Raw genomic sequence first — 25,370 nt, forward strand, 5'->3', positions numbered from 1 at the left:
CAGCACACAACGTTAGAAACTAGAGAGAAACTAATTGGGTGATCTGATTAGACTGTGGAGTTTCTTGCTGCACAAATTATAATATTAATAAGAAAACCTAATTTATCTTTGTGGTTTAAGATTCTGAGTTCATGCCTGAGTTCATATTAATACATAACATGTAATATATGGAGCCAAGTACTGTATGTTGACATAGGATTATCTTCAAATGAGTGCACTGATTTAATTAATTATTAGTCACATTACCATAACTGCTTATCTTTTATGAGGACGGTGCTGGGATATTAGGCAGCACAAGAGCCTCCTGGGGCGGCACAGTGGCTCAGTTGTGATTACTGTCTCGTCACGGAAAGAAGGTCCTGAGTTTGAACCCAAACAGAGCTTTACTGTGAGTGCAGTCGCTGTTCTCTCCTGTGTTTGCTCCTGTTTTCCTCACACATCAAAATGAAAATGGTCAGCCAGTCGTAGGCTACTGCTGGTGTTGCCCTTAAAGGATCATATCAGTGTGTTTGTAAGTTTTTGCCAAACATTTTTTGTGTACTCAATTTCAAAAGGATGCAATATGGTTTCTAGACTTTTTTTTAATGTTTTTTTTGTTTTATTATACAGCTTTTGGTTTCCATTCATTTCACTGAAGTTTAAAATTTAATTTGCACGTTTGTGAATCCGCATTAATTACAATAATTTAACTTTAACAAACTGCAGCCAGAAATAATGACTGTCACAGCAGGGATGGAAACATGTGTCACTGTAAACAAAGCTCAAAATGCTCAGATATGTCAACTCAGCACAGAGTCAAAAAAAAGTCTAAAATTAGACTGAAGGGCGCCTACTAATTGGCTTCATGGTTTTATGGAGAGAAGCTAACTGTCTGTCCCACACCTGAATGCATTATCTGTTGGAAAAATGCAGCAAAGTTGCTCAATAAGTTCCAAATACATCTTAAAACAAAGCAAATTAATACCTTAAGCTATGAAGGGGTGCTGTGGTTTAAGAAAGTTGGGAACCACTGCCATAAAGCTACACTGTTAGCATGAATATCAATCAGCTCTGAAAACGTGTGCAATAACACATAACAGTGTGCATCAAGTCAATAGGCCTTTTTTCACAGAAGACATTTTGACATGTCACTGTAAAATCAAAGGTGTAAATAATAAACTTCATTTTCATTTTCCCTGGTGTTCATTTTCACACAGAGAAGTAAATGGAAAACAAAGATTCCTGGAATTATAGAACAAGCTCTTCCTGACAGCAGCTATAGCACCATTGTTTGCAAAATGTTATATTGGAATTTTAAGTTACGGTTAGTAGTAAACTAGCTAAAACATGCAAACCACGGATGTGGTTCTTTTAAGCTTTGGCCTCAGAACTTCGTCCCACTGCTACTGGATAAATAAAATGCAGAAGATAATTTTCCTCAGGGGGATTAATAAAGCATAACTTTACTTTGTAGACAGTTCGCTGAATTGCGACATTAAAAACAAAGGCCCAGTGCTCTCATGCTGTATTTTTTTTTATAATTAAAGTGCAGGCTGAAGCCAGTTTCAAATAGCCTCTTTTTTTTCCTCTCAAAATCGTTCCACTGTAGCTTGTTCCTGCCACACTGCTGTCATGTTGGATGTAGAAGCCCAAAGACCCTGTAATCACCTACATCAATCAGAAGTAAAATATAAACATGAGAGTCCTGGCTCTGTCCAAAGGGGCTGTGAGCCAAGGAAAACCACTGACTTCACTTATTTACAGCTTTTTGACCATTCAGTTTTTAATGAAAGCAAATGAAACTCCAAATAGTATCGAAGCTGTATATTTCGGCATGTATTTAAAAATTCGACAACGGTGTTCAATTCCCCAATTTGCACTAAATTGGACATTTAACTTGTCTGCAACACTTCCAATCCAATCAGGAGTTATCAGCCTTTTCTTGTACCACTTAAAAAGAAAGAAAAAAAAATCAGTCACATCAGTCATTCAAAGGCACATTTTTTCTGTCAGACGTGGAAATTTCCAATGTGACTTTTATTAAATCGGCACACTGTTCCGCTATGTCACAAAATTACAGTTATAACACATTACAGTCAGAATTATTTGGCATGTTTGATATGTCTTTAAAAGAAAGTTAGCATGTAAAACATAGCACTCTCAAATGAATTTTCAAGATACAATCTAAAACGCTCTAATTTCAGAAATATTCACATATCTTCTAAAAGACTTATGATTTATGGATGAATAAGCTTCTTTTTTTAAACTCGTTAAATCATCAAAAAAATCTATCTATATTTAATGCAAATGTTTACTTTACATAGTTTACAAATATAAACAAACCTACCGAAAGTGAAAATACATGTAAACTCACATTCAGTCATTAAGGCCAGAGCACACTGGATGCAATTATTGACACTGGATGCTGTTCATTTGATGCTTTATGAATAAGCAGCATCACAGACACTGCACTGTGACGGGTTATGTTTATTTAGCATGTTTATCTATCAACACGTTTGGTTCATATATGTGGATAACAGCTGGTTGTCCAGCCAGACTTGTCCAAATATGTAATTTTTTTGTACCCGCTAAGCTTGCAGTCACACTTCAGTGCTTTGTTAACTGGCCTTTTCCTCATCAACTTCTTAGATTCCTGTAGCCAAACTCTAAAAAACCCCAGCATGATGTCATTTCGCCCCAAGGTGAGTAACAACCACTGCAGGTCTACTAACCTTACAGTCCTTTTTTTACTTCTAAAAATCAAACCCAAGTTTGAAGTAGTCATGGACCTGCATTTGCAAAAGCATGGCTTATAGGCTTCCAGTGCGTGTTCTGCCTTTATGTCTGTTCATTAAAAGTCTTTATGTCAATTAATCATCATGTAAACAAGTCCAGTAGTGGGGGCAAAAGGTGGTGGCATCATACTGCCTCCTCAAGTGATATTCAAACACCCAAAAATGATTTTTTGATCATGATTTTTTTTATATGTCTTTGGAAATTTTCCATTTTATATATAACAATGATTTGATGGTATTTTGTTATTAGAGACAACATAAGACAATATAAGATATTTTCCTTGCAGAACTCAGACAGGTTGTTTCTTGCAAATTCATCCTCAAATTAGACAAGTTTATCCCTCTACATGAACTTCACTATACTTCTCTTTACCTACCCCCCTGCAGCTGTGTAATTTCATAAGAAAATGAGCCATAAGAGAAAAAAATCATTAACATCAGCAAAAGCTATTTCAGGCAGAGAGAATGGCTCAATGTGCTGCTCAATGATCGGAGCAGCCAGCAGGCTTTACAGCATCCTGTGTCCATCCCTTTCTTCGCATCTCACTCTCATAACATATACAGCAAATGATGGGCATGGAGGACTAAAAACACACCTCCTGAGGATAAGAAAAAAGTGAGAGGGTATGACAGCAGTAAATTGGTTATTTCCTCCCGTGAGCCTTACTCTAGACTTTCTCTGCATGCTGAGCAATTTGAATTGTGCTGTAATTGCTCATGTTGCTTTTCTCATTCCTACAATAGAATTTGATCTCATTACTTTTGCCTATGGTTGAATTCTCAGTCACTCACCCTGGTAGGAATAATACCAAGTGGGGTGTTAACAAAAGAAGCAGAGCAGAGCGACTGTTGCACTCAGATTTTTGGCGCACAAAGTAAGAAGAAGGCAAAAGATCTCTCATTCATAATGTATGTGACAACACATTTGGTTTGTGTCTTATCACTTTTTTAAGCAATTGTTAAAAGTTTTTCCTTCTTCAATGGTACAAAGCAGTTTAAGTGTGGTGCAGTTTCTTATTAGCTTGTTGTAAAGTGGATTATCTTACTCAACCATATGAAGCAGGGAGAGGAAAAGCCAAAGGGGCCAACAGAGAAACGGATGTGACATGAGTCATGAAATAGAAATCAAAAGCCGTGCTCCAGCCTGGTTGCAGTGGAGTAGACTGGTTATGGTGTGTATAGTGGATGTGGCCTTGGGCAATGTGCTTCTTGTTAAAAGAGGGGATGTACTTTGAGTTTGAAGCACGCTCAAGATAGAGTATTTGCCCAGACAGCATTTTCTAAATTCACCCATGCACTCATATAGCTGCTCACGTTGTTCCCTGCATTTCATAGGAGAGGACTAGAGCAAAGACATGGCAAATACTGCGGGACTACTGATATCATTTAACTCTTGAGGAGGCAGTGATAGGAGAAAAATAATTATAAAATAAAGTCTTAAGTTTTAAAAATGAAAAAAAGAAGGAAATTGGGCATTTATTCCAAAGAATGCGAAGAATGAGATGGAAGCTTCAGTATCTCCAACACTCCCAGTCCAGGATGAGCGTAGGCAGCAGCAGTAATGTTAACACGGGTACTGCTCGGCTAGCTGCTCCGCGTTTACTTCCTCGAGCCCCCGATTCAATGTTAGAGTCCTTCTCAGAATACGGTGGGATGATGTTGAATTCCTCGCTTTTTTCCTCCGCCTGCTCCTCTTCCTCGCTGTCCTCCATCTGTAAAAGCAGGGGAAAGAGTGATTCCTCCAATTAACAGAAGTGGTGGAGCATGGAGGGAAGAGAAAGTTCACATATGCAGAATTTAAAACTGCAAAAGAAAATATCCTAAAGCTGCAGCCAAAACAACCAGGAAGCTATTATGTTAAGAGTTTGAACAATACCGTGGTTCAACTGACAAAAGAAAGCTATATGTTACAGTTTTACATTTTCACATTGTGTCAGAAAAGGGCTGATTCAAGTAACTAAATCAGTAACTTCTCTGTGTCGGCAAATTGAAGTATATGTTCAAAAGAGATCACTGGGCTGTCTAAATCACAGACTTAATCTAAAGATATAAGACACCCATAACACACCCAAAGTTAATCTGTGTTGTATTTTATTCACATGTTTGCATCATTTAAAAGTGAATTAATAGACCCAACTAGACAAACAAACAGGCCTCCTGGTGTGTGAATGTAAGAGATGGTAATATTAATGCTAGTGCAGCAAGATGATATGTACTTACATGTATTATATAGGCTACTATCTTACAGTAAGCCTGATTTGGAGGCATCAATACAAATCCTCATGGGTAAGAAAACAGTAACCATGTATTGGCAGAAATCTAGATCTACATCAACACTTAAAGCTATTTGATGATAAATTGGCTAATCTGTCCACCAAAATAAGTGTCTGAGGTTTGCTGCTGACAGAACATAGTATGAAGACATTTCCAGTGTGCATCAAACAGGAGTAGCCCTTTGCCATCTGATTTGGTGTAGTCCAAATATACAAATTGTGGTTTGAAAAATGCAAAATTTTTTCAAATGTAAAAATCATGAACATGAGAACCAAACTACACACTTGTAGCAAGCTAACCTCCCTCCAAAACATGACATTATACCCAAAATATGACATTGTGCCCATAGTATAATAATATAAATGCAAAAATAACCTCTAGTTAAAGACATTGAAATCACATTTAAGGACCCTTTCAATATAAATTGCTTTACATTTTTGTATTACAATTCTATTGTTTAAGTTACCCTCAAAGTCTTTATTGTGTGAGTCTGCCGTCCAGAAAAAGACTTCCACCAACTCAACTTGGAAAAAGACAACACATGTTCATCATCATCATCAACTCATAAAACAACAAGGTCAACCCCAGTCACTTGTTCACACAGCCAGTAGCGGTCAGCCAGCACTAAACATGCTAGCAGGTTAGCTCACTCAGAGGTACATGTAGGCTAAATCCATCATTAACTAAAATCTTGTTTTTCAGCTTGCTGCAGTGATGTAGAAGTGTACTCCAGGGTGCGTCACTTGTGACATCACTGTTGGGTGTGGTAACAGCCTAGGTACAACAGAGCGCACTTGTGATCATACATAACCACAACTATCAGTGAAGCTGGATGTGGTCAGAGGTGCAACACAATTTAAACTGTAGGGAGGACGGTGACACATTGGTTTCTACTAAGTCTGACAATAAGTTACTCTTCAAGTTTAAAATTCAGCTGTTTTGTCTAAAATTACTTAAAATAGCAAATTTCTATGTCAACATTAAATAAAATATTTTACAAAATTTAAATTTATATAGTGTTTCCTTCTTTCCCTGGCATCTCACTGTTGAAGGGTTTAACAGTCCACATATTCTTCCCACTAACTGCTTCTAGACAGCCCTCAATACAGCGAAGCCTCCACTTGAACACAGACAGAGAGGATTGTGTGAGGGTGTACAAGCTGAAAACAGACAGACCTTCATTCTGATTTTTGTTTTTTTCCCAAACTTTATTCAACTGGCACTGCCATCACAACTAGAGGAGAGCACTTGTTGTTCCTCCTTTCTGTTACTGCTTTAGCATAGTAAACCATTTTTCAGAATCTATTTAAAAATGTGTTCGTTGGCAATTGAGTTTGAGGTTTTTCTCAAATCAAATGTTAAGCTTATTAAGGTCATGGAAAACTGTTTTATTACAGGAGACATTCACTTTGTTGCTGGCATTAGAATGCATCATCACAATTTCAGTGCTACATCTAAATTAGGAAACCCAAATGCATCATCTTTACATAAACTGTATATCTGTATGTGTAATATGCAGTCCACCAGCGGCAGGGTTCCAGTGCTGTAAGGCATTGTGGGACAGGATAGGAGGAATAAGGAGGATTACATTTGTGAGAAAATGGGGAGTATGGAGCAGATGAGTGTGCATACATGAATATTAACAGCAAGGGTTGAGACTAATACTGCAAAGACCTATGGCTAATCCTCAGCCACAGTGAGAGGTAGAGGTAAAGGAGGGAGCTGCTGGGCCCAACTCACTGCTACAGTCCCTGGTGATACTTTGGTGTTACCACCTGATATATAGTCGACTATTTTAATTCAGCTTGTAGCAAGTGTTGAACACTAGCATATGGTAAGACAGTGAAGAAGTAGAGAGTGCTTACACTGTTGAATTCAGGGAGAGTGTTAACACTGACGTGGACCCTCTCCTGGAAGACGTGCGGGGAGGGCTGAGAAGCTGGCATGGGAGTGTTTTCCACAGGAGGAGGTGCGGAGATTCCCATGGAGCTGATGGCATTGCCTGAAACACAATCAGCAGGGGCCTTCTTCATTAGCTTCACATCTTTATTCATCCTTGTAGCATCACCAAAATATTATCAGTGACATTTAAAAGCATAGTTAAAGCCACCAACCCTGTAAATACTGTGCACGATCGGGCAAAATACATTTGAATTTGTTGATTAAACCACATTATAGTGGCATAGCTCTTGGGAGGGCATTATTGGTAGGTCGGTCCACCGATTCCTATTGGCTCCCCCCACACATAAATGTATACAACATGTAATCATCACTCTTCTAGACTTTCCAAATGTTACTGGTGCAAATGGATCAAATTCTGATAATAAAATGAGTAATTTAGGTGGGTTTGTGATGATCAGAAAAAAATCATTCACCACATTACAGCCACTTTTTTGCAGATGGTTGTGTATGGGAAATTTCAATTAAAACAACCTGACTGTCCTCTGACCCTTAGGGCCCTATTTTAACGATCTGAAACGCAAGTATCAAACGTGAAACGCAAGTAGCTTTGTGGGCGGATCTCGGGCGCTGTTGCTATTATACCGGCGGGATAAATGAGTCTTGCGCCCAACGCAAATCTAAAATGGGTTGGTCTGAAGTAGCTAGTTGTGGTTTGGGCGTAACGTGAAAATAACCAATCAGAGCGTCATCTCACATTCCCTTTAAGAGCAGGCGCGCTTGTTCCATGGCGGATTGCTATTATGACGGCGGATTTGCCTAGCGCACGCCTTCGGGAGCTGTCTGGGATGCGGCAAAGTAATAAATGCCCGTCTTGGCCGGGTGGCGATGTTGCTGCGGCCTCTCGGGCGTATCACCTCAAGTCTGGAGAGGATTGCTGCAGCCATGCAGCGTGGGCCTCCAAACGCACCACCTGCTCCTGTTGTGCCTCTTCCTCCTCCCCCACTCCATCTCCGTCCACCCGCTCCACCAGGAGCGCATCGAGTGTCCAATCCCACTGTAGTTCAACATCACATCTCTCTCTCACACAAGTCCTCTAATATTTCCTCATACATTCCTCAACACATCCATGATTCATGGAAATGTTGTGTAAAACATAACAAGCCACAAAGAATGCTGCAACTTTTTGAGGACTGTACTGTAAAGTGCCTCTTGATCTATCCAAACACCTGAAGTGCATTTTCAGTAATATTTTTCTTTTTCACGCTACATAATGGCCAAGCATGCGCCCCTAAAATAGCATCTGAATAACGCGCCACTGACTTTAGACCAGGTTTTTCCTGGTCAGTGGCGTAATTGTTTTCTAAAACTGCAAAATAGCATCAGGGAACTTTTGCGCCGGAACACGCCTCCTCTTTTCGCTGAACTGCCCCCGGGAGCGCAAATACATTCCCTAATTTACCGACGTGCGTCTGTGGAGGGAAAAGTCCGCTGTGCGTCAGGTTCAAAATAGGAAAAATACATGCGTCGGTGTACAAAGGCAATTGCGCTGAGTGCAAGATAGGGCCCTTAGTCTTTTAGTGTTACACAGTGCATATCAATTGTTGTACAGTTGCACAGTAAAAGTGTTACTTTTATACTCAAACCGTGCTTCTTGAGGAGGATATTTTGAATCTCTTTCCAGGCCTGCTGGTTTGGAAACAATTCAACAAGAAGCCCCTTTATGTTTATCACATTTGAAGAAAGGATTCATTGACTCCACAGAACTTGGAAATGGCATTCACATTTGGCAGCCAACCAGACACAAGGGAGAATCTCTCACCATTTACTAATTTATAAGAAAACATTACAGTTCAATGGTTCGGCCTTTCAATCATCAATTACGAACCACCTCATCTGAATTCTGCATTAATGCACATTATAAAATGCTCTAGTGTGAGCAGCATCTCAAGATCAATTTAGTTTATACTCAGATTTGACAGCTAAAAGGTAACGTTTCCTCTGTCATTATCTTGACACAGAAATAACTGATAGTTATTGTATATGAGTTAAGTTTGGAAACATTTGTCACTCAAATAACACATGGTCCCATGCAGCTTCTATCCTGGAAGCTGCACATATTTTATGCAGGAAACTCTGAGCTTTAACTCATTAATTATTATCACTTAAGTCTTTGTGACTCACCATGGACATATATAGTATATTGCACTGCATGCCTTAACCTAATGACATTTCACTCACGCAGACATATATTGTTGCTGAACAAGTGCAGGATGCGCTGACAGCCCTGCCATTCGTTCACTCAAATAACACATGGTCCCATGCAGCTTCTATCCTGGAAGCTGCACATATTTTATGCAGGAAACTCTGAGCTTTAACTCATTAATTATTATCACTTAAGTCTTTGTGACTCACCATGGACATATATAGTATATTGCACTGCATGCCTTAACCTAATGACATTTCACTCACGCAGACATATATTGTTGCTGAACAAGTGCAGGATGCGCTGACAGCCCTGCCATTCGTTCCCACTGCCGTCACATGTGCACCACTGGGACACTTCTGTGCTGCTGTTGCTCACATAGTTGGGAGTCATGATGGTGCCTTGGTATAGAAAGAGGACATACAGTTATAGAGGTCTACATATATATATATATATATATATATATATATATATATATATATATATATATATATATATATATATATATATATATATATATATATAACATTACAGGTGCAACTTTAAAAACTTTTTACGAAATATTTTCCTGAGGCAAAATAATTTAATTTCCAGCACACACCTCCATGGAAGGTAAGATGCAGTTTAACAACAAAATTGGTGCCCTGAGGACCCGGTGTCACCAGTTTTCCAGCTCTAGGTATTGATAATTGCAGGTACACAAAATTACTTTTTGAAAAATACTGTGTGGGAAACAGAAGGAAATAATATTGCCTGGATCATTTTTGTAGAGCTGCTAGAAATGCAATTTTTAAATCAAGTTTTTGAAAGTGATGCAGCAGCTTTTTGCAGTTTACCATTTATGAACCTCTGTAGAGAAAAATAATAATTATATGCAACACAACTCTAAATGTGATGGCAATTTTTGTTTAAATAAACACTTTTAGGCAACACTTCTGTAGCTTTTTTGCAATCTTCTGCAGATGGACTCACAGCAACACACGTACATCAAGCATGCTCAAATGATTGAGGATAGCTGTGAGAGTCTGTTATTTATCTAACTTTAGGGTCAAGCATTATCATATCACAGTCAGAGACACGTGATATGAAGTCTGATTAGTACAGAGAACGGAGATGCTTTTAACGTTACACATTTGGCATCATACGTGAGTCACTCTGAGTCCAGGGGTTACATAAATAATAAGAAATGGTCAATACATCAATGTGTCTATTACAGTCAAATATCACTGAGACACCTAGTGATTTTTTTCCAATAACAAGTTCTTTGAGCAGCTCTCTGTCTTATTTTATCTGAACAATTCCCTCTTTTTCTTTCAGCCTCTTCTAGCTATCTATCTATTTCTTTTCCTCCTTCTCACCTATAAGTCCAGCGTAGGCCTTCAGGCACATGGCTCTGCTGTCTCTCATACAGCCAGAGGCAGACAGAGGGGAGGGCTGGCAGTTGTGTTGGAAATCAGCGAACCGAGATCTGAAAAGCGCGCACACACACACACACACACACACACACACACACACACACACACAAAGAGAAACTGTTTTTATCCGTCAGCACAGAGAAACAGAGTATGCATTTTAAAGTAATTTGAAAATTTAATTTTGGGATTCAGGGTCGATTGCACTGCATTGTACACCTATAGTCACACATTGTTTGCAACCATTGGTATTCAGGGTGAGGATAATGTCCACAGTCCTGACAGTGACAGCTAATCTCAGAGGTTTACAATCTATAGATTTTACAACTAGATGAAGTTCAGTATTAAACATGCACACAGTCCAAGACATTTTGTCATTTGTAGCAGATCTATAATACTGTATACCTTGAGCTAAAACTGAAGATGCTGTATGAATGTGATGAGTGTTTCTCTGCATTTTCCATGCTTTCCGCAAGAAACACGTCAGCTGCTGTTAATGCTCCTCTCTCTTCTTGTTATAAAGCTGTCACTAATACTACAGAGGGGGATTTTACATGACCTTCTCAGTATTTTTTCTCTTATCATTAATAACCTCTGTAACATTTACACAGACTAGACTGGTATTAATGAAAGAAAGTCCCATAAAGTAATGACTAAAATTAGCCTCACCAAAGCAGTTATAATTATACTGATGGGCAGGGGCGTAGACATACAATTCTGGGCAACTAAACGCAAACCGCCCCCCAATCGATATTTCATGTCTGAAAACCAAATATTTTTTTAGATCTTTTGGGCCCCAATAAATGTCACCTGCTTATTTTCCACTCCCACCAGTGAGGAAAGGATAAATAAATTCAAAATAAAAATGTATTGCATTATTTTTTTAGACTGATATTCTTGAGCTGAGAACCAAGTAAATGCCAGAATTGATGTAAGTCATAGACTAATACATGACTTCTTGACCGAGTCTGTTTTGAGGACATCTTGGATTGTATCATCGTCAGAAGGCCATCCCAATGCCATCCCGCTTGTTAGCAAAATGACCAAAATGCATGCCTCTTGTTAAACTGCCATCCCCTCTTCCCATCCCCTAGTAGCAAAGAGAGTGAGAGAGAGTGTAGGGGCAGAGGGGTTGTTTAGAGAAGTCTGACTGGCTAATTTGTCCTTTATCTGACTGAAGTCTGTAAAATTTAGAATCTATGGCCCTGAACATGGCTCTGAAATATTAGTAGCCTAAAAAAAAAAAAAAAATACATGGCGCTGTCCGTGGTGCTGAAGTAGCAGACAAATTTGTAATTGCAACTTTTTCTCTGAGTCACGTCCTTCTGTCAGTTTCACCTTGGATCTATAATATTCTCTAAACTATCTATAATATTCTCTAAACTATATAGCTAGGGGGTATTAAAAAATACAGAACCAAAAAAGTCGTTCATGGAGAGGTCCGTCCCCCTTGTTAATTAACAAATCGTCTACTGATCTTCGTGTTTACATGGCCACTTTCCACAGGCAAAAATAAGCGGTGTTCTGAGGCCTGGAGGCCTAACAAACCTTCCTCATAAAACATTTGCAAAGGTTATTTTCTAATGCTAAAGCTAATTTATTTATATAACTTTGGTGGTACCAGTTTCTTATATGTGGGAATTTTCTTGTCTTATTTTACAGTAACTGAATATCTTTGGAGTTAGGACAGATAAAAACTATTCTCAAACGTCACTTTGGCCGTCATTTTATGATCTTGTTTAGAACAATTAATTAAGAAAATAATCAAATGGTTAATCAATACAAAGAATGTAAATAATAGTTGCATCCCTACGTGGGATACAAATAAAATGGGGGCCCACTCATCAAAACACTCCCTAATAGTGCAACTATGCCATTTTTGCAGACAATGTACTAGAGTCATTCTTTGTGGTACATTTTCTGCTCCTTTATACTTTGGTGCATTGTGGAATCTGCATTTCTTCTCTTCTGTGTGGTTCCATGCTGAAACCCTTAATAAGGGCACTTAATGTACTGCATTATTACACCAAAACAACCATCTTACCTACACAGCTCGTCTTTGGAGCAGTAGTTTTGAAGGCTGAGGCAGTTGGGCTTGCCCAATCTTTCCTCCCCTTTCCCATTCTCCTCATAGGAACATGACGGGACAATGGTTTTCCTCCGGCGCTCCCCACACAGAGTGTCAGAGCACGGACAGAAGAGCAGAGCGAAGCTGTACTCCTCTGGCACGCGCTCCAGGAAACGCCGCAGGGCTTTGTGGCATTTCTGTCGGTTACAGCTGTTGTCAGAGACTGCTGCACGCTTGGTGCAGGCTACAACATATTCTGACCGCAGGGAGCCACATTTCTCATACAGGCCACAGTCCTGCGCTGCCTTGAGACACTGGTTTTGGCCGTCCACAGAAAGAGAGGAAGCTGGAGGTCATCAGGAAGAAAACAGTAAAGTATATCAGGAAATAAAAATCATTACAAACAGCGATTTGGGTGCCAAACCTTTAATTATTTATGAAAAGAGCAGTACCTGCCATGATGGAGGCCATACGTGACATCTCAATGTTTCTCACCAGATTTAACTCCAGTTCTTTATATGGAGACACTTCATACTCATCATATGCTGAAACAACAGTGAAGTGTATTATCACACGGATTATGGAGCTGAGAATTCAAACACACAGATACTAATGCTTAAACCCACCTGCAAATCTCACAGTCCAATAGACCCTGAGGCAGTGTTCCTCTCTGCGAGAGCCACGCTGACACTTGCAAACTTGAAGGGGGCGGTAATGCTGCAAGGCGTTTTGGGCCTCCAGGCACTCCAAGCGGGCATCTGGGCCGAGGGGCGACACAGCCTCCTCAGCCGCACAGTACTCCAGCAGTCTATAGAGCACCATGCAGGACTGCTCCTGGATGCAGCCCTGCTCCGCCACCAGACAGTCTAAGGATGCAGATACTGGCACAGTACCTGGAGGAGAGGTTGATATTGTCAGTGGTCGCCAACATTACCACCAATATGTGCAATGTTGTATTGTGAAAAGCAGATCAGTTTATGGTCCCATTTATCCAGTTGTCCTTAAGCTAAATAGGCAGTTATTAAGACAACAGAGTGAGGTGAGTGCACTCCATAGACCCTGCACTGCACAATAGGTTACTTTAATATCTAACAAGGAGGATTACATTGAAAGCACACAAGTATAATATAGTAGCAACACAAGTGTTCCACAAAGAAACACAGGAGTCTCTTGGATAATTTAATTTAACGCTATTGAGTTATGTTATGGTTATAATTATTTCATAATTGTTTCTTCATCTTCTCGATGGGACACCTAGTTGACGCCTAATGTTTTATGCATACAGTCTTACAGTAAACTGTTGCCTTTTTATTAAAACTCCATATATTTTTAGCACAGTGTCTCAATGTTTGTTCTGATGCAAGCTATGTGTCCATCCAAGCTTTTGGAAATGCTCCAGCTGCCAGTCACCTCACATTGTGGTACTTTGAGTTAGCCTCTTCTTTCTTATCTCACGCCACAATGCTCCTAAATCAGTGAGCTCAACATTTAGAGACATTTTATGACTCTATGGTGCCTTCCTGTCAAGTTTCAAATCTGCCCACCTTATCCTGCTCCCTGAACTGCAATGTCCTAATACTAGGGCTCTGCATCATTTAAAGAATTAGGATACCAGTACCAATACCAATACCCTGAAGGTGATACCGATACCAACAGTATCAGTAGTACATCATTTGATACCTTTTTTTCTACTTCATTTGACATCATGGAAAAGTAGTAAACATACATTCATCAATCTAAAAACCTGCGATATGCTGTTGAAAATCAGTGTCAGAGACAGGTCCACATGGATGTATTGTACAAAAGCAATGCTGTTATTATTGTAAAAGGACACATGAACAGCTGGGGGCCAAACCTTTTGCAGCAGGGTGCTGCTTCACTTGAAACACACTTTTCACCGATGTCAGAAACTGTCTACACATGTAATGCTAAAGACAAAACCAATTCATTCAGCACAGTGCTTCCAATTTTGCTTTCAGACAGAGACTACATCTGGAAATAACATTTAGTCAGGGACTCAACTCAAATGTCCACTATGAGGATGTTTCCCTCCTGAAGTTCCCTCAGACAAATATATATATATGTATTTAAAAGAATTCATCTCATTGTATTATACAAGTGTTGTTGAGTAAAAATGCATTTCATATCACAAAACATATTTACTCTAAAACAAATACATTATTCAGTAGAATAACAGCCATGTTGGCACACAGTGATTAAGCATTAAGAGTGTGTTGATTGGCAGTGTTCTGTACAGAATGACTGAATGGGAAAAACTACAAATCATTTCATAATACTGATTGTTGCACCATGAGACACACAATGCAGAAAGGCCAGAGGCAGCCTGAGAGAGACAAGAGAAAATAAAGAAAGCCCTCTTCATAAAAATGCATTCTGATGAAGCATTTCAGGAAATTAATTTTCTCAAATGTGACACGTAATTGTCCCCGCAAATTACACTTTATACACAGCGATTCTAGAAAAGGAAAAATAGCTTGGGTAGGCAATATGCATAAATAGCTTTATCTTGCTAATTTTCTATATCCTGTCACTTTTTAACTGCACAAAAGGAATTGACTAAGACATTTAAGAATATGTTGTGAAACTAGAAATGAATGGAGGAATGTTTGAACTTTCCTGTTAACAAATATCTGTACCTATTTTAACCTCATATGGACTTATGCTTTGGTACATTAACATATACATCACACACACACACACACACACACACACACACACACACACACACACACACACACACACACACACACACACACACACACACACACACACACAGCATTGTGTTAGATCGGTGACACACTTCAATTAAGCGCCTGCTGACTGGCAGTGGTTGCAATCCAATTCTGCTGCTGCATGTTTTGCAATCTCAGGCTCCACATGAGGTCCATGTCTCACTTTGGCATGAGACATATCATAAACAGAGGCTCTGCTTCATCGCCACTGCAGGAAACCTGCCAAGGCTACTGCAGTGACTCCACGGGAAGAGGTGGGGAAGAAAACCCTACACACAGGGCAATGAGTCATACTCACAGTCACAGATCTCCAAGGTATGTAAAAGTGACGATTACCTGCCTATCTATGTTCAATGATACCTTGATAAATATACTCAAGTATTAAATTCTGCTATGTTTAGCTGCAATTTAAACAAGCTTCACGTAATCTCCTTTGGGCAGTGCATAGCTTATTCATTATTCCTTCTTAGTGTTTGCTCCCTCTGGCTTACCATTGATAAAGAGAGACTATCAGCAATTTTAAGAGTTTCTAAGAGCACACACACACACACACACACACACACACACACACACACACACACACACACACACACACACACACACACACACACACACACACAGATAACAAAAACCTTTATGAAGTACAGAAAAGCTCTGTTAATTTTTCAGGTCATAATTATTTTAATAACTTATGACAAAGAAGCAGTGTGCTCACATAATGCCGTTGGAGAAGGAAATTACTAAAGGAAAAGTCTGGGTTAAGGGAATTGTTGGTCCGAGCATGGAGTGTGTGTGTTTTAAAGAAAAAAGAAAAGGAGAGAAAATCTAGATGAATTACTGTGATATGTGAGCCATAATACACCCTATTGATTTCTCACTGGGGTGATTAATAGAATTTGTGAGGCAAAGCTGATGAAGGTTAATGCCATAAATGACAAAACCACAGACCACGCACACCGACATTCACGAGGAGTGAACTGGTTTGGCAAAATTTCTCTTCCGTCCTTTCAAACGAGTGGGATGGGTAGCAGAGCATCCAGATTGTTTAGCAGTAATTTGACTTGAGAGGAGACCATGGCAGGAGAGTGTGACTCCGATGTGAAATGTGTTCACAGGGATCGTGACAGAAGGGACATCTTGGCAGGAATTCGTGGGCTCGAGGAAGAAACGGTAACAAGGCGACAAGATAGAGCGAGACTGGAGAAACACTTGTTACTACTTGCACTCATTTATCTGACCTGCAGTCAAACCAGTAGGATTCCTAAAGTAGACTGCATATAAATTACTGTGTTTCCATGCACAATAATGTTACACAGAAAGGTGGTCTAAAGTGGAATGTGCTTTAGTTTTACTTGTTCCAGCCTCCCTTTAGTCCAACAAAACAAGCAGTTTCAAGATAGTATTTGGAAATTGTGATGGCCATTTGACATTTTACAGCCCTAAATTCAACTGTGTTTTTATACCTGGAATTACAATTGTTGAACTTAATTGAACCCTATTGGGTTCATAAGTAGCAGATTATTTTAAGCATGTGACTCCATGAACATGAGATACAGCGTTTGCATACCAGCATATTTGAGCTTTAATAGATATAATTATATCCTGGTTGGTGTACAGTAAATGTATGTAAATATTTGAATAGCCCCAATATACTGTGCAGTTAATGGAGTCATAATGTGAAAGTTAATTGACCTTGCGAGACCACACTGGAAAGCATTGGACCATATAAATGGGAGTGAGTAAGATGCAGGACAATAGAGCACGTTTGTGAGTCAAAACAATGGTTTTCCTGCCAAAATGTCTATTTTAATTTGGATTTAAGCTACTACATTCTAAATACATATATTTATTATAAATTGGACAGAGCACATGGCAAATGAAAGGGGGGTCTTTGTAGACATTTGCAACAGCAAGTAGTAGCTAGATTAGGTCCAAGTCTAAACATATTAAATAAATAAATAATAAAGACAAAAATTAAAAAGCCTTCATTTTACACAGTAAGGTTTGATTAAAAACTCAGCACCATCTTGTCCCATTAGCTTTTTTCAAGGATCTTTGCACTGTGTCAATCCGGTGACATTCGTGCGCAGAAGCAAGAGTGATGCATTTTACGTCACCGCTGAGAAAGGACAACAGCAATTACAGGCACTGCCCTGGGCAACCTCAGTCGAGCAGTACTTTGAAAATAAAAAAAACAGGATAAATTCTGTTTCATTTATAAAAACAAACTTATTCCTCTTCTTTACGTGCTGTTTCAGGATAGATGACATTTTCTTCAGAAGTGTTCAGCATTGTAGCAAATTTTCACGTGAACAAAAAAACCTACACAGCAGCGATTTATTGTAATTAAAAAAAAACTTCCAAATACCTCAGCTGTCAAACAATATGCCAAAATAGAGACCCAATGAGTAGGAATTTGCTAAAAAACTATGTATAGACTCATACAAAAATAATCCTTCTCAATCATCACTCATAACCCACTAGAAGAGTGTGGCAGTGTCTGTATCTGCCTGTATTTTGTCTTTTCACTTTGCTGTATGCAGGACATTTCTGGGTGTTTCTCTGCCCTTTGCTCTGCCCCTACCTCTTCGTCCCCGGGGATCTGTTTTGCCCAGGCTGAATTGCTGTCAATTCTCCTATCCAGAGACAAATACTATGCCCATTAGCTAGCTAGACTGAAAATCGCTTAACTCGCTGTCTAGTGTCATTGAGCCGGGGGGGAGGGGGCGGGGCAACTTTTAATGTTGTGTTTACAAACCGCAACGGACCAATCCTACTCACTCTGCCTTTACTCATTGCAATTGACCAAATTAACGTGCTCTCCCTTGTCATAAAAACTTGTATTTCACTTAAATGTTTCCAATTTTTCTGGGTGTAATGACCCCTGAGCCCATATTTTTCTCACATATATTTTTACTGAACTTCTTCCCTTGTTAATCTCAATTTTTGCAACTTTCCTTCCTCCTCAATCCCTACATGATGCTGCACCTAGTGTCTCCCACGTCTTTCTTCACATCAGGACTTCACCCTTGCCAGGAATATCATGTCACGCCTAAGTAAAGAGCATACATACTGTACAGTCTCACTCAAACCAGCACAGTAGAAATGCATCTTCTGTACAAAGTCCACTTCAAAGAACAACTTCATTTCAAAACCATGTCTTCACAAAAAGCTGCAATTTCATTTAATCGCACAACACCAGCTGTTTCCAAAAAGTTGTAGATGTACCAAAATAACAAACCCTAATCCCCAAATTGCCCCAAACTGCTTTGCATGTACAGGCAAATTACACCTTTGTTAAATCCTCAATTTGTGTAAGCTAACAAGATGGAATCTTTGTGTGACTGGAGTGTTGAAAACTGCACATCAGTTTCACTTGCTTTAATCGTTTTTTATGCACACACCCCGCAGAGACAACTCCAGCGCTGGAGTTACTTGCAGTGCTATGCAGCCTACAACAAGATACACACTTGCAGTGAGAAATAAGCTACTCAAGGTGTGACACAGTAGAGATAGAAACAGTTTTACCAAAAGGGAATAATTCTGATCAAATAACACGCAGGTTGTAAGCAGAGCAGGTTGTGATGAATGAGAGCTGCAAAAAAAAAAGATTATAAAAGGGCTTGATTATGCCTGTCAGGCATCAGTGTAGGTGTTTCCAACATGTAGCATGTGGTCCGAGCATCCAAAAGTGACAACTCATCTAGTGCGTACAAGAATCATCATTTCGTGTTCTGGAGCAACTGTTGCCCAGTGTATCCAGGGCATGGATGAGACCTCGCTTAATGAGCTGCGCTGCTGGATTGTGCAGCCACATCACGCAGGCAACATCTCTCCTCTGTACTCCAGGTAAAATACATACTTGCATCAGGTGCCGCATCAGCCAGTCAGGGTGTGTGGAGCTGTGTGAATATTTCAGGCTTCTGCCTCCTGCTACATGGTGCCGCTTACATTATGATGTGCCAAATATTTCTTGGCCAGCGACACACATATTGATTTCATCGGGTTGTAGGTTTTTGCAGGTGCCATCATGCGTGTGCATAAGTGATAATCAAATTGCAGAGCACACACCAACAAATTAAGTATTACAGGTAATCCAACACATCCTCATACCTAAACGATATTATAAGTTGAAAGACTACCAAAACAACACATACGGCTGTTCTATTTATTTACGCACAGTGGCGCTTTAATCATGTGACCATAAGCATGTGACCGTTCTATTTAAGGTAACATGTGCAATTTTAAACATGTTGAAAATGTTGTGAAATGGACTGTTTTTATATAGCGCTTTTCTAGTCTTAACGACTACTCAAAGCGCTTTAACATAGTACAGGAACCATTCACCATTCACACACATTCATACACTGTGGCCGAGGCTGCCGTACAAGGTGCCACCTGCTCATCAGCTAAACATTCACACACATTTACACTCTGATGGCGCAACATCGGGGGCAACTTGGGGTTCAGTGTCTTGCCCAAGGACACTTCGGTATGGAACCGCAGGCCCAGGGATCGAACCACCAACCTTCCGATTGGCAGGCGACCTCTCTACCACTTAAACACAGCCGCCCCATTCCGAAATGGAACTAGTTAAGTTTAGGCAACACAAATACTTTGGATTAGTAAAATATCAGGGATTGGCTTAAAATGAGTCGCGTAAAACTACTAAAAGAAGTATGTAACATGACATCACAGACGTCATAGCATCACAGACTAAGATTCGCAAAACTTTAGTTAATTTCAAAATGACAGTTGACTTTTGGTTGGTTGGAGATGAACTCTGGTCTCCTGAGTGAAAGTCCTGTGTTTTTTTGACACAACCACAACCCCAACCATCCTCCTTTGGCATTCTTATACTGTACTTTGTAATTAGTACAGCTGCGAGAGGTAGCAGCCTAACAAGAAACATAGTTATGGGTCGTTATAAGCTGCTTGCATTATTGACCCATACGGTCGTTTTCTGGGTTAGGGCCGGCTGGGTAATGACACATAAATTGTACAAATTAACATTCATGAATGTGACAGTGAATTGAATAAAAATCAGGTGTCATTCAGAAACCTATATTTGTATCTGTTAAAGTTATTCTTAATTTTGATTTAACTGATTTTCTTTAAAGCTTTAGTACGTAACTTTTTGATATTAATAAACGTCCGTTACATTCAAGCCATTGCCAAATAAGTTGCTACACTGCTCCACAAAACTTTCTCTGCATTTTTTTTTTCCAGCTACGTCCTGCTGCATCCTGCTACGTCCTGCTATGCTCTGCTGTGCCATGTTACATCCTGTAACTCCCTGCAGTGCCCTGCTATGCCATGAATTACTACGACTACTATTTCTGGTCACTGTTCCAATGACAATTTTCTGTAACCTATTGTAACATACAATAAAGTATTATCTTATCTTATCTTTATTGTGACTATTATTGCCACTGTTCATCACACCCCCAACCGGCACCGTCCGACACCGCCTACCAAGAGCCTGGGTCTGTCCATGGTTTCTCCCTAAAAGGAGGTTTTTCTCACCACCCGAGGTTTCTCCCTAAAAGAAAGTTTTTCCTCGCCACTAAATGCACTAAATGCTTGCTCTTGCGGGGAATTACTGGAATTGTTGGGTCTTTGTAAATTATCGAGTGTGACCTACACTATCTGTAAAGTCTCTTGAGATAACTCTTGTTATGATTTGATACTATAAATAAAATTGAATTGAGTATCGCTATGTTCAGAAGATTGTGTCGTCCGGTGACTTTTCCGTGCAGAAACTCAAGTGACGATAATTACCTCTTCTGAAGAGTCCATCATGTGCGCGATCACGTAAAGCTTGTATCATGTGGACGCGCCGACAGTGTTGTTGTCATTACTTAGAATTCCTCATGGGGGCAACAGAAACTACGCACTATGACTTTAGAGTAAAAAAAATGCATATTCAGAAAGTGTATTTTATGTTTGTATTTAAGTAATGTCCAATGGGCATGTTGCCAATTTAATCTTCATGTGCAGTCATCCTAAACAAAACTGAATTACAGGCACAGAGTGCATAAAGACAATGCCTCAGCAGAAAGAGAGAAAAAAAGACCACGGCACAGTAAGAAAGATTAAGAAGCCAAGGACTGGATAAACCTGTGTGTATGAGGGAGCTCAACCCCCAACACAGTGTGTACATCAAATAGTCAAACCCTGAACAGAAACAGCTCGAGCATGTGGATATTAGTCCACCTCAGACCTGTGTAACTTAACACAGCCGGAAAATGAGCTCAAATAAATGTATGACAACTGTGTTACGGCTCAATCACGTCCACTAAATGAAGAACCAAAATAGAAGCACTCAATCACCAGTTGCAGTCCGTACTGGGATTTACAATAATCCACAGAGGCCTTGCAGCAAAGGGTCAATGTCGAGTTAAATGTCATTCAACAATAGCTGGCTTTCCATTGATTTATCTGATGAAGTTACTGCACGGCAACATTCAAAGTGATCTCATGCATTATTTGTGAGATGTCTAGCCATTCCACTGCTATTCATTTTGGAAAAGACACGGATGAATGCAATAATGCATGCAAACAATAAACATAACCGGTAGAGAACAAATGATATGTCATTTGAGTATTAGGTCAAATCAGTGACACATAACAGGGGATACAACAGTTTATAAATTATAAAATGTGTTTTCAACACACACAATTTAGTTGCAAAGTATGATGTCATGAAGCAGATATGGGGCTGTTTTTGTTCATAGGGGAGTGAACAAATCAGGTTTGCACCTGTTCTCTTCTTTCATTTTGGATGTTTCAATCTTGTAAAGACACATTTATGATAGCATTGGTTAGCGTCAATGGTGACTGACAATTTGGGGAGGCTGTTTTCTACCTCTAAAGTTCCCACTGCCATTGTTTAGGTCACAGGGTTGCACAAGGCCAGATACAGTATATTACAAGGCAAAAATAACATGTATGTATGAAATGTAATACAGTTCAGAGGCACTATTTATACAATATTTATACAATACCTATAGACCTAGACAGGGGAAGTCCATTAGACTGACCAAAACTGCCAGCTCTTCAACACGTTTATCCAAAAAGTCAAGGGGGTTCTGCACTGATTTCACCTTTCTTTAATGATGTCAATTAACAAAATTTTAATCCAATAATTTATGTTGCAATCAGGTATAATGGTAGAATTCAACATCAAGACAGTGTGTCTAATTTGTATCTGTAATGACTCATCTCGATTAAGTAGCGTTTGAAAATAACTGCTTCTCTTGGTGTGATTCCAACTAAGTGCCTGGCAGGTGGGTTTGACACACTGGATGATAAACTGGGTGCCTTTGAGGTGTGACATTCACAAGAAAGCATTCATCATTTTATGATACTAATCTCTAATGGCGAGCCTCACCTTACATTATCTGAATTTTCCTGGATGCAGTGAAGCCTGCACCAATAATCCTAACAATTACTGTATTTGCATTGTATTTCTGCAGTGAAGAGTACAGGGGGGAGCTATGTTTCATATTTCATACAGTCTTTGTTAACAATGGCTCAGGATGACCTGTAGACAACCACATTCAATTAAAGAAAATGATTTTCTGATCCTGCTTGACCACTGAAGAACACTTATGATCAAAAATGACACAAATCAATATCAATAACCACAAATCAACAAGCTTTGTGTTCATGGGGGATTTCTTCTCCAGCCACAGTCAAATGATTGACTTTAATAATTATAACTCATTTTGTAGAAGCCTGTGTGTGTGTGTGTGTGTGTGTGTGTGTGTGTGTGTGTGTGTGTGTGTGTGTGTGTGTGCGTGTGGGTGTGTGTGTGTGTGTGTGTGTGTGTGTGTGTGTGTGTGTGTGTGTGTGTGTGTGTGTGTGTGATCACAACAGATTTGATCACCAGCGAAGACAAAGACTTGTAAGTCAATGGCACTACTGGTCCATTATGTTGCTGCCATGAAGTTATGCATTTTTGCTTTCACATGTAACCCTTCATCCTATTAATGTCTAATGCACAACTTATGTAAAATGTTAAATATTTACAGATGTGGTAGCCCAAATGCTTTCAGAACATCATTTAGTTTAACAATTCATGTGTGATATTTCCATGATCTGAGACAGTATAATCAATATTTGGGAAGATGAACAGCTTTTTTTTGGAACGAGTCCAAGGCAGAAATAACAGACCTGACAGCCTACCATGATGTCATCCAGATGTAAAAATCTAAGGCTGCTACTGAATGGGACACTGATTTTTATGGACTTCTTTTGAGGGTCATCTCGAAAGTTTAATTCAAACCTGGAATATTAAATCTGTCTTGTGCTTAATAATCTCTTTTTTGCTTTTTAAATAATGAGCCAGTTGTCCTCTATCAGATCACACCTACATGAGCTAAACTATGTGCAAATATTAACAAAATTTGTAAAAAATTTACAAAAAGTTATTGCTTTATGATTGAGTTATTATCAGAGTCTGCGGAGTCAAAATAACACCGGAACATCATCATCGGCAATATAAACTAAAATACAGTGTCCTCGTGTGGATTCTGGGATGGAGGCTTCGATGCAATCTGTAATTGTTGCTATATTCATCAGAAATTTGCATTGGGAAAAAAAACTGGAATACATGCGAGCGTTATTGTTCAAGTTCTGGTTACTGGAAGACAAGACATCCTGCAAAAAGGAATATACACTTTGCCCTACTCTATCAGATTAAACAGATTACAGTAAATTCAAAGGTGGCTGATATATTCTACATCTAAAACAGAGAAAGCAGCTGTTAGAAATTATAAATAGGCTACTGCTTACCATGAGAGAAGACACTGAGCAGAAGTCCAATGAGCATCATCCTGTCCGGGGACATTGGAGAGGTAGGGACAGGGGAAACTCGCACCCGGCTCGCTGCAGCTCAGTTACCCGTCTCCTGACACATCCAGCCTGCTCCTCCTCTGCTGCTGCTGCTGCTGCTGCTGCTGCTGCGCCCGCACAAACTGAGGCAGATCAGATGGGCAACTGAACAAAGTTGGCTAAACTGAACCGTGCACGAAACTGGAGCGATTCAAGTTCTCGCGATTTGTGTTGTCCCATTTATTTTTTTCCGATCCCAGTTATTTTACTCTCTAGTGGACGCACATTTCAAAAAACATTCATCCAAAAAGTTTCTCTGCATCCGATCAGCAGTTAGTTCCAGTCAGACTACAGTCTCCAAGCGCGAGTTGTGTCATTCGGACTTGCGTCGCAGCTCCACAGTTGTCCAGCCAGAGTTGAGACCAGTGCGCTTAGACTTTAGACTGCATGGCGCATTTCTGTTAAAGGCGCAATGTGATTGGCTCCTGGAAATACTGAATATGCTCATGGGGTGTTAAAATGTTTCCTGTGGGAGAACAGCTGGACTGTTTCAGCTATTAGTCCATGCATCAACATGATGGACAACACACGGCGTAGACTATAGACTGCATTAAAAAGTCAATACTTTTAGGATGGTATAGTCTATTTGTAGCATAGCAACATCATTACCATTCACTAATCCACTTAATTAACCAAACTGTTTTGTTTTATTGTGTTCTAATGGTTTTCAAGGCTGATCAAATATCTTTGGATGGACAGTAATGTCTTTGACCTTCACACTGAACTACAATAATGCGTTTTGTAACACCAAGCGGCATTTTGAGCTGAAGAAGCAGAGCAAGTCCTCTGTTTCCATTTGGACCTTTTGGACCATGTTTCTGGTTATAACTATTGCTTTGTATTTTTCCCTCACATGTGCCTATATTTGTCTGTTGAGGTGAGTTTAAATGTTACATTAAATATGTTCCCTCCTCTGCATTGAGACCAATCTGCAGCTTCACAGCCTTTTCCATTCATATCAGTTTACAGCAGGCTGGGACTGTGAAATCTTTACTTGTCTCACTGCAGCAGCTGACCTGTGGGGAAAGGGTTAGTTCAGAGGGGATGACATGCAGTGAGGAATATTAAAAGCTGTCATACTCACCT

General features: G+C 39.6%; 1 protein-coding gene across 2 annotated transcripts; it reads right to left on the minus strand.

Moving 5' to 3' along the window:
- Nucleotides 1-1,979: 1,979 nt before the first annotated feature.
- LOC120544203 (GDNF family receptor alpha-4-like) lies at nt 1,980-24,668 on the minus strand. 2 transcript variants are annotated; one of them, XM_039777818.1, is made up of 9 exons: nt 24,186-24,668; nt 13,260-13,526; nt 13,086-13,178; nt 12,610-12,979; nt 10,512-10,621; nt 9,420-9,554; nt 6,914-7,050; nt 5,515-5,571; nt 1,980-4,486 (listed from the first exon to the last, which is right to left on the minus strand). In XM_039777818.1, exons 1-9 carry the CDS (start codon nt 24,238-24,240, stop codon nt 4,286-4,288), a joined length of 1,425 nt encoding a protein of 474 aa, XP_039633752.1. In that variant the 5' UTR covers nt 24,241-24,668; the 3' UTR covers nt 1,980-4,285. The 2 variants fall into 2 exon arrangements, with proteins under 2 accessions (XP_039633752.1, XP_039633753.1); XM_039777819.1 differs by lacking the exon at nt 5,515-5,571 and having other exon boundaries at nt 24,186-24,667.
- Nucleotides 24,669-25,370: the final 702 nt, after the last annotated feature.

This window comes from Perca fluviatilis, chromosome 16 (assembly GCF_010015445.1).
Source record: "Perca fluviatilis chromosome 16, GENO_Pfluv_1.0, whole genome shotgun sequence".
NCBI lineage: Eukaryota > Metazoa > Chordata > Actinopteri > Perciformes > Percidae > Perca > Perca fluviatilis.